Genomic DNA, 12,348 nt, shown 5'->3' with positions numbered 1-12,348 from the left:
AGAAGAAGCACACCAGAAAAATTCAAATATATTTCTCAACTAAAAGCATTACAATAACAAGCTCTGCGGAAAACGAACAGTAATGAAGGCAGGGAAACAAAGAAAAAGATAGAGGCAACAGCAAAGACTTGACAAGAGCTGTCCTCGCAGAATAGCTTTACTGGAGGAGGAAAAGAGCAAGCTGTACAGAGCGGACTTTCTTATCGCTCTGAAGATACATTCTTCATTTAATTAGGATACTCAAGTCCAACAAAAAAATCTTGTTGGGAGTTAGTTTAAAAGAAGCGAGTACGAGCATTTTCCCTCCATCTGCAATACCTCATCAGAAACATATCTTCTGCCTACAGCATGTTTGTCAAGTGGGACATCGCCTATAAGAAGCACTGACAGAAAACTGAAGAAAAACAACAAATCAACTAGTAAGCCACTAAACAATGGCACCTTCTTTTATTTTTATTTGTGGCAGACAACTATATTTTTTTCCTCTGCTAGATTTTTAAGCAATATTTAAAGCTCAGAATGTAAATGTCTCAAAATAAGTTTAAAAACAAACATACAAGTTCTGGAAGGCATATGAGCCTTCCAAACAGAATATTGTACTTCTTTTTTTTTTTAAAAAGAGAAGTATTTCTGCTTGACAAAACACAAAATGCTTAACAAAGACTATGTAGCTCTAGATATTATCAGGTCTTCTAGGAAAACAGAAAGAGTTCAAAAACCAGAAGTATTTACATACTGATGTAAAATTCTGTTTTATAGCATAGGTCACAATCCTGAAACCTCTCAAACACCAAGTATATCCTAGAGTCCCATTCATTTACCTACATAATTTATTATGGATGTAGACAGTGCACATGCTCTAACGTGCTTATTCACTATCATAGTTACTTTGTTAGCAAAATTTGAAAAAGGGCAGCATGCCTGTCAACTCTATACCCTTCCACCTGCACTTGAAACACATCTGTATTGGATATACTCTCAATCTAAAAGAACCTGTTCCTAGTTTTATGCAAGCATTCTTGACTCACACTAGAAGCAGCGTTGGAAAGCCAGTGAGTAACAACAAAATACACTTCAGAGAAACATATAAGGAAGCTTTACTCCATCTTTTATTCTTGGTTTGCAGCTTTAAAAACGTCATCAAAAATCCTTGTTAATGTGATACTAAGTGAACTGCTACTAGCAACACAGTTTCATAAGCACTCTACACCAGCATAAGTGAACGAGAAACAAATCAGTTCCCCTGTTCTTTATTCTCATCATTACTCTGCTCTTTCTTTTGAGTCAGCATAAACATTTACCTTGCCAGATAATCAACTCAATGTGTAAACAAATTTGGGTTAAAACTAAACTCAGAAAGGGAGGGCAGCAGGAAAAGTAGTTTTAATTTGGGCCAGTTCCGAATCCAGTTCCAAATTCAGCTATTCTTGCCACACTGCCTCTTCTCTCTCAACAGGAGAAGCGAGACAGGACTGTTTCCAGAAGCAATACCAACTTTTAAGTATTGGTGAAGCCATGGTGTAACTCTTAAGTCATTCTATCACTCTTCACAGCAACCATCCCAGATCTTAGAATACAGTTTTTTACCCTACTATTTGCTATTTATGAAATAAACACCTTGTTTAAATTATGGAAGTATCAAACTACAGAGCAATTCATTTTTTTAAATTCCTGTCACTTTTATGGCGGTAAGAAATGGCCCACCTTTGTACTGACAGTAACTTCAGTTCCTTTGTCTCTACAGTAAGTGCACTTAAGAGTCTGAAATAGTTTGGGGCATTACCTGAAAGGCTTTCATAAGCTTGGGTAGAAAATCCTTTGTAGCCTGCAAGTATTTAAAGATTCTCTAACGTGGATTATCACTGTCATACCTACTCGGAAAGCATGAAAGACATCTTATTTGTAAAACATGCAAGTTTCAGCTTTGCATTTTTACTTACTTTTTAAATCAAGTTGGTAGTCAGTTGTCTTTTATCCAATTCTCAACAGCTTCTATAGTTAGCACTTTGAGACACTTACCAAGATGCTCTAGCAGCACTAGAACAGCACAGGGGAAGAGTACATTTCAAACACTGGACTTAAGGCAAGAATGAGTGTGAAAGCTTCAGTTAACAGGAGGGAGGAGGAGGAAAAAAAAAATAAAAACCAACCAAACAAAAAAAGCAAAGTTCATCCCTCCAGCTCAGGGTGAGCATGACTCCTACAGATAACACTACCAGAACACATGCACACACTCAGTCATTTAGAATTTTAAAATTTATTCTGGTTTTTACTGAATTCCTTTATAGCATGAGAAGAATATAGTTACTGGTGGGTTTTAGGTAGATTCGTATTTTAACAGTGGTCTTGGACTTTTCAGATGAAAGAAGAAAGTTACTGTGGTCCTAAAAGACATGAGCTATCTTCAAATGATTTTCACACAGAATTCCAGATCCAAAAAGTACACGTAGCACTAGGATACCACTTGAAAGACAGATGACAAAAGCAGGACACTTATGCTAAACAAGAAGACTAGAAGTACTCCCAGTCTGAATGGGATTGCTGGTTGGCATAAGATGCTGGTGAGGTACAAAAGAAAATTGGAGACAACTTATCACTGTCCTACCTCTGTCCAGACAAACAAGAAAGCCAAGCCACAATACACCTTCACCCCATGCACACCCTTCCCCTTATCTCTTGTGGGTACGAAGCAACTGATGTGCTGCCACTGCAAAGCCACTGACCTGATAATTCCACAACAATAACATCTTGGGAGAGGTAAGGGAAAAACACTGGTGGATTCAGAATGGTACTTCTAATACTATCGCAACATCTACTGTTCAAGGACTTTTCAATAGACAAAGCTAACACTAGAAGAACTATGCATGCAGTAATGCCTTTAGTAATGCTTTTAATATAAGAACATACAAAAAGACAGCCAGACAGACTTCAGTTTCAAAATTCAGAGAAATTAGATTACAGGCATACCTGAAATTTCAGATTCAAAATTCAGAAACTTCAGTTTCTGAAACTTTTGAAACTTCAGTTTCAAAATTCAGAGAAATTAGATTACAGGTGTATCTGAAATGTTTCCTCCCTTGTTTCATTCGAATACAACATTACTAATTGTCACTCCTCTGGACAGCTAAGATCCCTTTATTCATTCTTTATATTTATGACCCAGTTCTTCTGCAGACTGTAGCTCATTCTTGCAAGTTTAAGTCTGTTGGGGGGGGAAGGGGAAGGTGTGTTTATTTTTAAGTGTTTCAAAAACATTTCAGTTACAAAGACTGCAGGACAATACAGTAGGACATTCAGGCAAAAATAAACTTAGAAAGATTAATCAGACTAGAGAACACCCAGACATCACTTCACCTCTCCACCTCACGTTAATTCCTTATCCCTTCTGATTTGGTTCACACAAGACACGAACTACTTAGGTATCAGTACACTTTCTTGCATCTTACGTATGTATGTTTGACAGTATGAAGAAAACTTAATCAAAGTCTGACTTTCCCAACTTGAACAGCCCAGTAACAGAACAGGCAGACTGAAAGTCACATGAAAATCTGAAAAAAGACTCAGAAAAAAGACTCAGACCCTTTTGGACAAAAACAGATGCACAAAGGCTTTATATGACAGATAACCACGTGTTTCTGTTTGCGACAGAAACTAAGAACCGAAGAAAATACCCTTACGGAAAATAATCTCTGCTGCAGCACTGAAACCCCCATCCATACCCGCTGAGCCAATAATCCTCCCAAGGAACTCATTTGATTTTATTGTCCGAACAAAAAGGAAAGAAAAGCACATCAAGTGCATGAAGTGGCGTTTTGTTTCAAACGTTACTCGCAGCCAAGGCGTGTTTGCGTACAACGGGCTCTTGTAAGCGGACGAAAGCATCCCTCCAGGCACGCGGGGCGCACAGGAACTCGGGGCACTCCGCTAAGGAATCAAAGCCATTCCCGGCGACTCCGCCAGCCCCCTGCGCAGGAAGCCCGTGCCCGCCGTCCCTGCGGAGCCCCGCTCCCGGGGTGCTGCCTAACGCCGATCTCCGCCGCCGCTGCCCCGCGGCTGCCCCGAGCGCCCGCCCGGGCGGGGCAGGGCACGGCCAGAGCCGCTCGGCCGCCGCGGGGTGAAGGCAGCGCTCGGCTTCCAGCCCGGAAGGCGCCACGGGGCTGCGGCGGGCTGGGGACGTGCCCCGGAGGGGGCACCCGACAGCCCTGCCCCTGCCCCCCCGTCCTTCCCTGCCCCGTACTCACACCGGCCATTCCTCCGCGCGCTGCGGCGAGGGGTGCGGAGCGGCGGGGCTGGCTGGCCGCCCGCCGGGCTCCGGCGGGGCGAGCAGCGGCGGCGGGGCCGGGAAGGAAACAGGCCCCCCCCCGGCCGCGGGCCCGCCGCTCGCATCACGAACAAGGCGGCCGCCGATTGGCGGGCGGGCGGGGCGGCGCCCTCCCTCCGGAGAATGGCGGTCACGGGGAGGGGGGACGCCCCGGGAGCGGCGGCCGCGCCGTGAGGGAAGGCCGGCGGCAAGGGCCGGCCGCGGCCAGGCTGCGAGGGCGGGCGCGGCGCCGCGCGTCCGATCACTGGAACAAAACGCGCGGGGCGCCGCGCGGCGGGCGAGGCCCCTCAGCAGCCCGGCGCGGCGCTCCGGGGCGCCGGGAAGGCGGCGTCGAGGTCGCCCCGTCAGAGGCACCGCGGGCTCCAGCAGCGGCCGAGCCGAGAGCACGCTCGGAACGCCCGGCAGGAGCCGGCCGGCTGTCGAGCGGCACCGAGCGGTTCGTGCCCGGGGAGACGCGCGGTGCCCGGCGCTGCAGGCTGCCTCCGCAGCTTCCGCCCGGGCCCCGCGGAGCTCGTTCATTGCCCACGCGTCCCGCCCGCGAGGCGCGAGTGCCCGGCGGGTGAACGACAACGGAGACCTTCCGTCCTGCCTCATGAAAGAAAGAGGTTTTGCAAGTTCCATTCGTAAATCAGTATCTGCCCAGCAGCTCATGTCAGTGAAGATGGCGAGCCTTGACAGATCCTGAACTGGGGTGTAGCCTAAAAACAAGGGCCTCGGAAACGTTCCATGACTGGCACACTGAAGAAGGTTCTTGGAAATGAATGGTGAACTCACAACAGTGGCCCACAAGGTAGTATGCTCAATGGTGAACATATTTAATAGGGACGAGGATATGTTTCTTAGTAATCGGTTCTAGATTTTTCATTATTCCCTCAAACGTTACAAGATGAATTACTAACTTAGGCTTTTTTATCTAAATATGCCTTACTTATTTGAAAAACTCCTGGAACATGAACAGGTTATGAATGGGAAACAGTCCTGTCATTAGCTGCAATCATGAAATCTATGTCTGCCAATAAAACTACAATCAGAATTTCTAGAGAGCGTGGAAGTGTACATTTTGATAAAACCACAGTGTATTTTGATGTTTCATTCTGTACTCGGTATCTCCAAGCCATAAAAAGTCTTCCAGGTGGAGAAAACTGCAAAGATTCCTTTTACTTCATTTCAGATCCTATACCACTCAAGTTAACCTATTCACTTTCTCTCTCCAAGCTGAGGATGGGGAAAGAGGCATCCCTTGGGAAGCAGCTTGGCCCTTTTAAGTCCTCATGTTGTTCTCTAGATCTGTCTCCTCATACCCACTGCAGAGTGGAGTTCTTAAGTCTGTGGTCAGCTACTCTGTCCAGATAGAGAGAATACTTCTAAAATATCCATGACATGTTACTAGGGATACAAAGCTGATTGTCAAACTTGAAATTTTATCCAGAGGTCTGCTATCCACTAGAAAATTTGTAGTGGTCTTTAACAAGTTGAAAGCCACTACTTAGCAGGAAGTTAAGGTAAATTGACTGAGATAGCACAACTGCCTAAAGTTGGATGGGATAAATCCAGGCTTGTTCTAACTCTTTAGATTGGGCAAATGTCATCTAAATCAGTCTTTATAAGCTGCTTCTGTTTCTGTGATATTAGGGATTTTAATGTGTCTTTCTTTACACAGTGTCAATCATTAAGAGACCTAATTCTCTTGTACTCCCTCCAAAAGCATACTAAACCTTTATTCAACACAAATAATGAATACCTGTTTCAAGGTTTCTACACTGTCATCAGAAACCTGTGTGGTACAAACCAAGTATGAGAAAATCCCTTTCATGAAGAGTTTGAGCTTCTTTCTAGGGCAAAAATAAAGTATTCGCAAGGGTTGTAGGCATGTCCCAAGTCTAGAACATTTCCAGGAACTGATCTTAGGTAACTAGTGCTAAGAACCATCCTCAGTCCAACCATCTGCTTTCAGAAGCAGAAAACTACCAATACCCAGCTCACACGTTCAAACAGAAGCTATTTACCAATGCTGCTGCCTCATTTTAATTTCAAAATCTGGTGATGTACAAGCACACAACAGGCTTCCAGATGTCTCACTCTGCTTGACACAAAAACAACTAACTACTCCCAGTTTAAGGGGGGAAAAAACAAACAAACAAAAAACCAAACTCAACACGCAATTATCAGTCTGGAACCACCAATTAAAAATATAAGTTAATAAAAAGAAGCCATATACTGACTTTTCATTATGGTAAAACAAGAAAATAGCAACAGAAAGACTCAAACCTAATCTCAGGTATCTATACTTGTGTCATACTGTATAGGCCATAGAGCAGCCAGATGTTAAACAAGATATGTTTGATATTAGCAGTCATGCCATTGTATTTCATTACTTTGAAAAAAAAGAAAGTAGAACAAGATAAAAGTGAAAGTGACACTTGCCTGAAGCTGGAGGGTATGGCGGAGAATGGTGTCCTCTAAAGCATGAATCCACTTCTCTCTCTCATCCGCATCTCGAGCTGAAAAAGTATTCAAAAGATATCGTTAAATTCTATGCAGCATACTAAAAGCCGTAAGCAAACAGGTCTGATGTCCTCACTAAATATGGAAATTAAACCATACTATCTTTGTTAAGTCACCAAGGACATCATTCCACAGCTGTCTTAATATCTTGTTTGGTTTTCTGTGATTACAGCTCTGTAACATTATTGTGTTAATCTACTCTGTGGTACTGGAGAGATGTTTTAAACAACCATGCATGCAAAAACCTTTCTGCTTTGACAGAAATTGTATTCTACTAATGACTCTGTACCATATATGTCAAATGAAAAAAATCCAAATCTAAGAATATGAAAAACATAACAAAGATCTGCATTATTGCTATTTGTGATTATCTGTGCCTTGTCCATCTTTAGGGGCATACGTAAGAAGAGTTTGCACAGACATTCCTCACTTAACTCATTAAGTAATTTTTAAATTTTCTTAGTTACGAGAAGCTGTTCAGCCTGTAATAAGTTACCCAGTAATTCTACTTCAGGGTGGACATAGTGACTTTGAATAAGTTAGCCTTTCAGGTACGGATTCGTAAGACAGGACAAACACCAACTCTAATAGGTCACAAATGTGAATAATGAAGCACAAAGAATAATCTGAAATATATAATAAACATTTTTAAACTCGAGACAATTCTACTCTAAAACTGAATAGAACCTGCATCATATGTTAAAAACAACACACACAATAATATTTTTTCATACTTCTGCAACAGACCACCATACAGTTTTAATTAAGAATCCAAGTCAGGAAGTAATGACAAAATGAGATGATGATGCTTCTCAGTTGCAGATGGTGATAGTTAAGAAAGCAATATACTAAGTGATGATTAAAGGAGGCAGTGGATCGCTTTCAGGACTGGGGGAACAAGGAAGAAAAGAGAAGCTGGAGAAGGAGGATGAAGAACAGATCGAAACAGACTAAGGACTATCATCGGCTTTTTTTTCCCCCCCGATACTGCTTTTCTTCTCCCCTTACTCCCAGAACAGATATGCCACCTTTACTTTACTAGTTTGAAAGAGTTCCTTGCTGTGCTCTAAGGGTGTTTAAAAAACACAGGAGCAGAGTCAGCGGCCTCCAGGTGGAGAAAGAAGAGAAAAATCCACAGGCATTAAATAGACTGTAAGCAAACTGGCCCGTATACAGATTTAGAATAGTTATTGACAATTGTTTCTAGTTCCTTGTTCAAGTGGAAGGTATTTATTCAAGTGGAAAGCATTTAAAAGAAACAGGAAGCCTGCTAAAAGCAAGGAAAGCTGAAGTGAGCTAGCACCTATTATGAATCAGAGAACCAAGATTGCTATCTGACTTATTTGTTATGGAGTTCAGAGGAAATATCTGCAAGTTATTATACTGAAATGTACTCTCCAGCCTCAAAATGCTTTGTTTTCAATGTTCCCTTTCTCACCCTTATATTTCCATTGCTTTTATTCTTTGTAATTCTGCAGCTCAAACCTATCTATACTCTAAACCACCGCAGGTCTTCCAAATGTCTTAAATAAACTCTCCTTTAGGAAATTATGTATTACTTTTTCACACATCCATTCCTATAAAGGGTATTTCATTGGCCAGAAGAAGGGATGAGGGAGACAGAATCAGAAATCCACAGAAGAATCTCTTTCTTACACCCCCTCTGCATGCAGGAGGAGGAAGGTGTAGATTTTTCTGAGACTCCCGGAAGAAAACCCTATCAATATCAAGATAAACGTACTGCATTGTTTACTTCAGTGTATATACACTAATTATGTCAAATTAACAAAACTGTCAGGAAAGAATTGACAATTTATGTGTTTGTGAGAAATACATAAGAACGTCTTTCTAATACAGAAACTTGTTCCAAGTCTAACTGATGAGGTGGTCGTACAAAGTACTGCGGCAAAACTTCTGTTACACGTGAGGTAAAAGTAAAAGCCTAGCTTGAAATCTAGCTAGTTTTTTAAAAAATACATATTTTCCCAGATACTATAAGTCAATCTCTATTCTTTGTTCTTTTAAAACGGTAAAGGGTGATCAATTGCCACAGGTATTCTGGTAACGATACCATTAACCTGCACAAATAAAAACTAGACATAAGGGAAAGTGACTACCCAAAGTGCTCTCATATGCACAAAGGAAGCCTGTAGGAAGAAGTTAAAGTAATTAAATGTTACTCGGAACAGCAGGTAAATAACTCTCCTGCAGGAACTGCAGCAAGTATTAAAAAGCTGTATTTTGCCATCTGTAATACTCTCAAAAACTCATTAGAAGGAACTTCTAACTTACAGGGGTTCTTTCTACTAGTTCTCTATATTTTAATTGAAAAGCTGAAGTAGCTGCTGAGGACAAGTTTACAACGCAGTGAAACTAGACAGGATGAAGGGACAGAAACCCTAGGAACTCTGCCCAGATGACTGCATTAAGCCAAATATATTTTGCAATATGCAAATTATAATTTTTCTTTTCACATTATGTACACACACATGCACACACAAACACCCTGTTCTTTTTTCATGGCACAGCTTACACTTTAACACTAATTTCCATTACTGAATTAGTCAATTAGAACCAGGTATATCCTCCTCTGACAGTAATTCTAATGCTTATTAGCTTCTTTGGTTCTGCTTACCAAGAACAAGCCCCTTTGCCTGGTCCTGACAGACATATTAATCAATCTTAATGCTTCTTACACCAGTCACCATTGAACAGTAAACATATAAAGTTACCTGTGTCATTAATCTATCAGTACTCCAAATGTATCAATGCTTCAGCTTTTCAAAGGTGTGTTCAAAGTGGCAATGGTTAACGTATTTCAACGTGTGTAAGGTTTCTCGGGTTTGTTTTCTGGTTTTTTGTGTTTTTTTTAATCAACTGTCTCCCAGTCCCAAAGAACATCTTACTGGGGAACCGGAGTGCAAGTCTTTGAGGAGCTACTAAGTAATTCACAGGATACAAAAATCCCGTGTTCAAGATTTTGAGCACAATTATTTAAAGTGAAAAAGGAACAATTAAGATGCAGGCCAATGAATTAATCCTTGTATTGCAACAGACTTCCTATGATCTTCCATACCGGCAGCAAAAAGAGGTCACTGCATTAGTTAAATACTGATCTCAATACACAGCAGCCCATTAACAAAGGTTATCACATTAAGACTTGTATATGAACCACTACCAGCACAGAGAAGGCTTACAGCAACAGGGGAGCCCTAGAAACCAACCAACCAGTACAGAAAACTGAACTGACTTTCCCATGCTCATGAACAAACCAAACTTTTGAAGCTTCTATTTCTCTAACACTCCTTTCATAGCTCTTTCTACCAGGGTTCAGCAGAAGGAAAAAAGCTGTGGTTTTTCCTCATATACTAGACATTGCAAGATGATCAATCCTTAGGTAGAACACATGAATCTCATCAACCCTCCTGCTAAGACAAAGTCTCAGCCACGATAAATCCGGAACGCTGCCGTGAGAAGACTGCTTACTGCACGGAAACACATGGCATTGTAACCTTTTAAGCAGTCTCTGTTCAAGACACCGGTTTAACTTCCAGATCATCTATCATACAGCAGATCCTTCTGGCTTTCCTCCATACACTCTTTTAAGAAAACCATGGAGAAAACAGTAGGATGCAGCTTTTAGTAAAGCAAGCTGTGAGAAAAGTTATATTAAATCTAATCAAAATGGCTGCTGTGAGATTAGGTGAAAGTAAAAGCTCCGTAATGGTAAAAGCAATTTAGAACTGAACAGCTGCCAAAAGATCACTGATGAAAAAAAAAATCAATGGGAACATTCAAAAAAGAGATTAGCCAACACACTCAGAAACAATTTATGGGAAAAATCTACACACAATGGTCAGAGATCATTATCCACCCATCTGTAGGGAAAGCTAGATATCCGAGACATTTTTCATTTAAAGAGGGCAACTTTGGCCAAAGAAAAAGCTCTAATATTTTTTCAGCTAAAAAGTTTGTTATGCACACTACATGATATCCACTCTGCATCAGCAAATGCTGGAGGCTTTCTTCACCAGGTAGGGGACAAGAACGCCAGGATTTCCCTGGATTTCTTTCTCCAGGATTTCTTTCTGCCAACATATTTGGGATAAGGCAATTATTATCAAGACCAAGGAATTTCACTAGTATCTGTGCTTATATAAAAACGGAGGAATGATACGTGGCCTCTCCTGACACAAAACTTCTAGAAAGAAGAAGGGCAGGGGGCAAGAGACAGAAACAAGTTACTTTTTCCTAGGCTGACTAGAATAACAGCATGACAAAAGACAAATAAGAAACACTGAGACATCTACATGAGAAATACCTGGCACTTAAAAAACATACAAGGTGTTACTTCGGCTGTTCATAAACGATTCAATTTTTTTTATACTAATCAGAAAAAGAAATTAAATAGAGAAGCCCACTACACTACATGAATATTCACTGTGGTTCTTAGCCTGAGGGGTTAATGCGACAGTTACCTTGTCAGACGAACTTCAAATTGTACGAGGGCATCAAATATCCAAAAAAATATCAATGCTGTCTGCAATTGAGAGAACACTAGCAGTCCCTGTGCTTTTCTCTATTTTAAGTGCCAGAATCATTAACTCAGTTTTTACTGCAATTTAACAGTGAACATTTGCACACGGAACCAGCTAAATCCACATAGAGCTACACGTTCACTGCTGTATGCGTGAGGCTGGAATCATTTATAGCTGAAAAACTGCAAATTTACCATGATTATGTCAGCTAAGCTACTGTTATATTTTTCTAGCAGAACTAGTATTTATGAGCTAGATTACAATTTGTTCCCATATGCTTAACCTTTCCCTCCTCTGTCTACAGTGCATCCTTCAAAAGGTACCTGTATGATTTATTGTGACATCTCAGGCAGGTCTGAGACAACCACCAGGTACTTAACACAAACACAGTCCTGTTTGTGACTAGTTCAGAGAAGCACACTTGAAAAGTATGTAATTGCATTACAGTGAAATTTAATATGATAATAATATTTTTAAAGACATGCTTTTTTTGGTGATTTGTCTGCTTGACACATTCATAAGACATTTTTAACATCCATTTTTTACTTAAAAAAAAATAAAATCTGAACTCTTTCCTAGAGGAGGTACAAAGAAAGAAAAGCAATTATTTTACCAAGGAGAAGATTATAGAATGAAAAAAGTACTAAAGACAAGAATCATTGCTTCTACTGAGGAATTTCTGTAATTCAGAAAAACAATGTTTTACAACCCCTAAAATAATCCCTTATCTCTGAACTTCCTAAACTGCCAAGTCAGATACAGCAGGGATTTTTAAAAGTTCTATTCTATGAAGATAAGAAGGCAAATGAAATGCAACTACATTAAAAGCTCTCAGCCTCTATTAATTTCCCAAATAGAGAATAAATTTTGTAATTTGGAGTTTCTATAATATTCACTTTGTTGTGAAGAGATTATATGTGTTTATATAACGTATACCAAATGTTAAAGTACAGCATAAAACAGATTACTTTTTCTAGCCTAAGC

The 12,348-nt window shown here is 40.8% G+C and overlaps 1 protein-coding gene across 6 annotated transcripts in view; it reads right to left on the bottom strand.

Annotated features, from left to right (window-relative positions):
• OSBPL9 (oxysterol binding protein like 9) overlaps nucleotides 1-12,348 on the bottom strand; it is a 66,356-nt gene that overhangs the window by 31,738 nt on the left and 22,270 nt on the right. For all 6 annotated transcript variants that reach the window (XM_086617482.1, XM_086617483.1, XM_086617478.1 and 3 more), the window contains one exon: nucleotides 6,746-6,822. In XM_086617482.1, the coding sequence (XP_086473608.1) occupies nucleotides 6,746-6,822 (77 nt within the window). The remainder of the gene's footprint in view (nucleotides 1-6,745; nucleotides 6,823-12,348) is intronic.

The sequence above is a fragment of the Tauraco erythrolophus genome, chromosome 10 (assembly GCF_009769465.1).
Source record: "Tauraco erythrolophus isolate bTauEry1 chromosome 10, bTauEry1.pri, whole genome shotgun sequence".
Taxonomy (NCBI): domain Eukaryota; kingdom Metazoa; phylum Chordata; class Aves; order Musophagiformes; family Musophagidae; genus Tauraco; species Tauraco erythrolophus.
The sequence above is the reverse complement of the archived record's forward strand: the minus strand, read 5'-3'. Positions and strand labels throughout refer to the sequence as shown.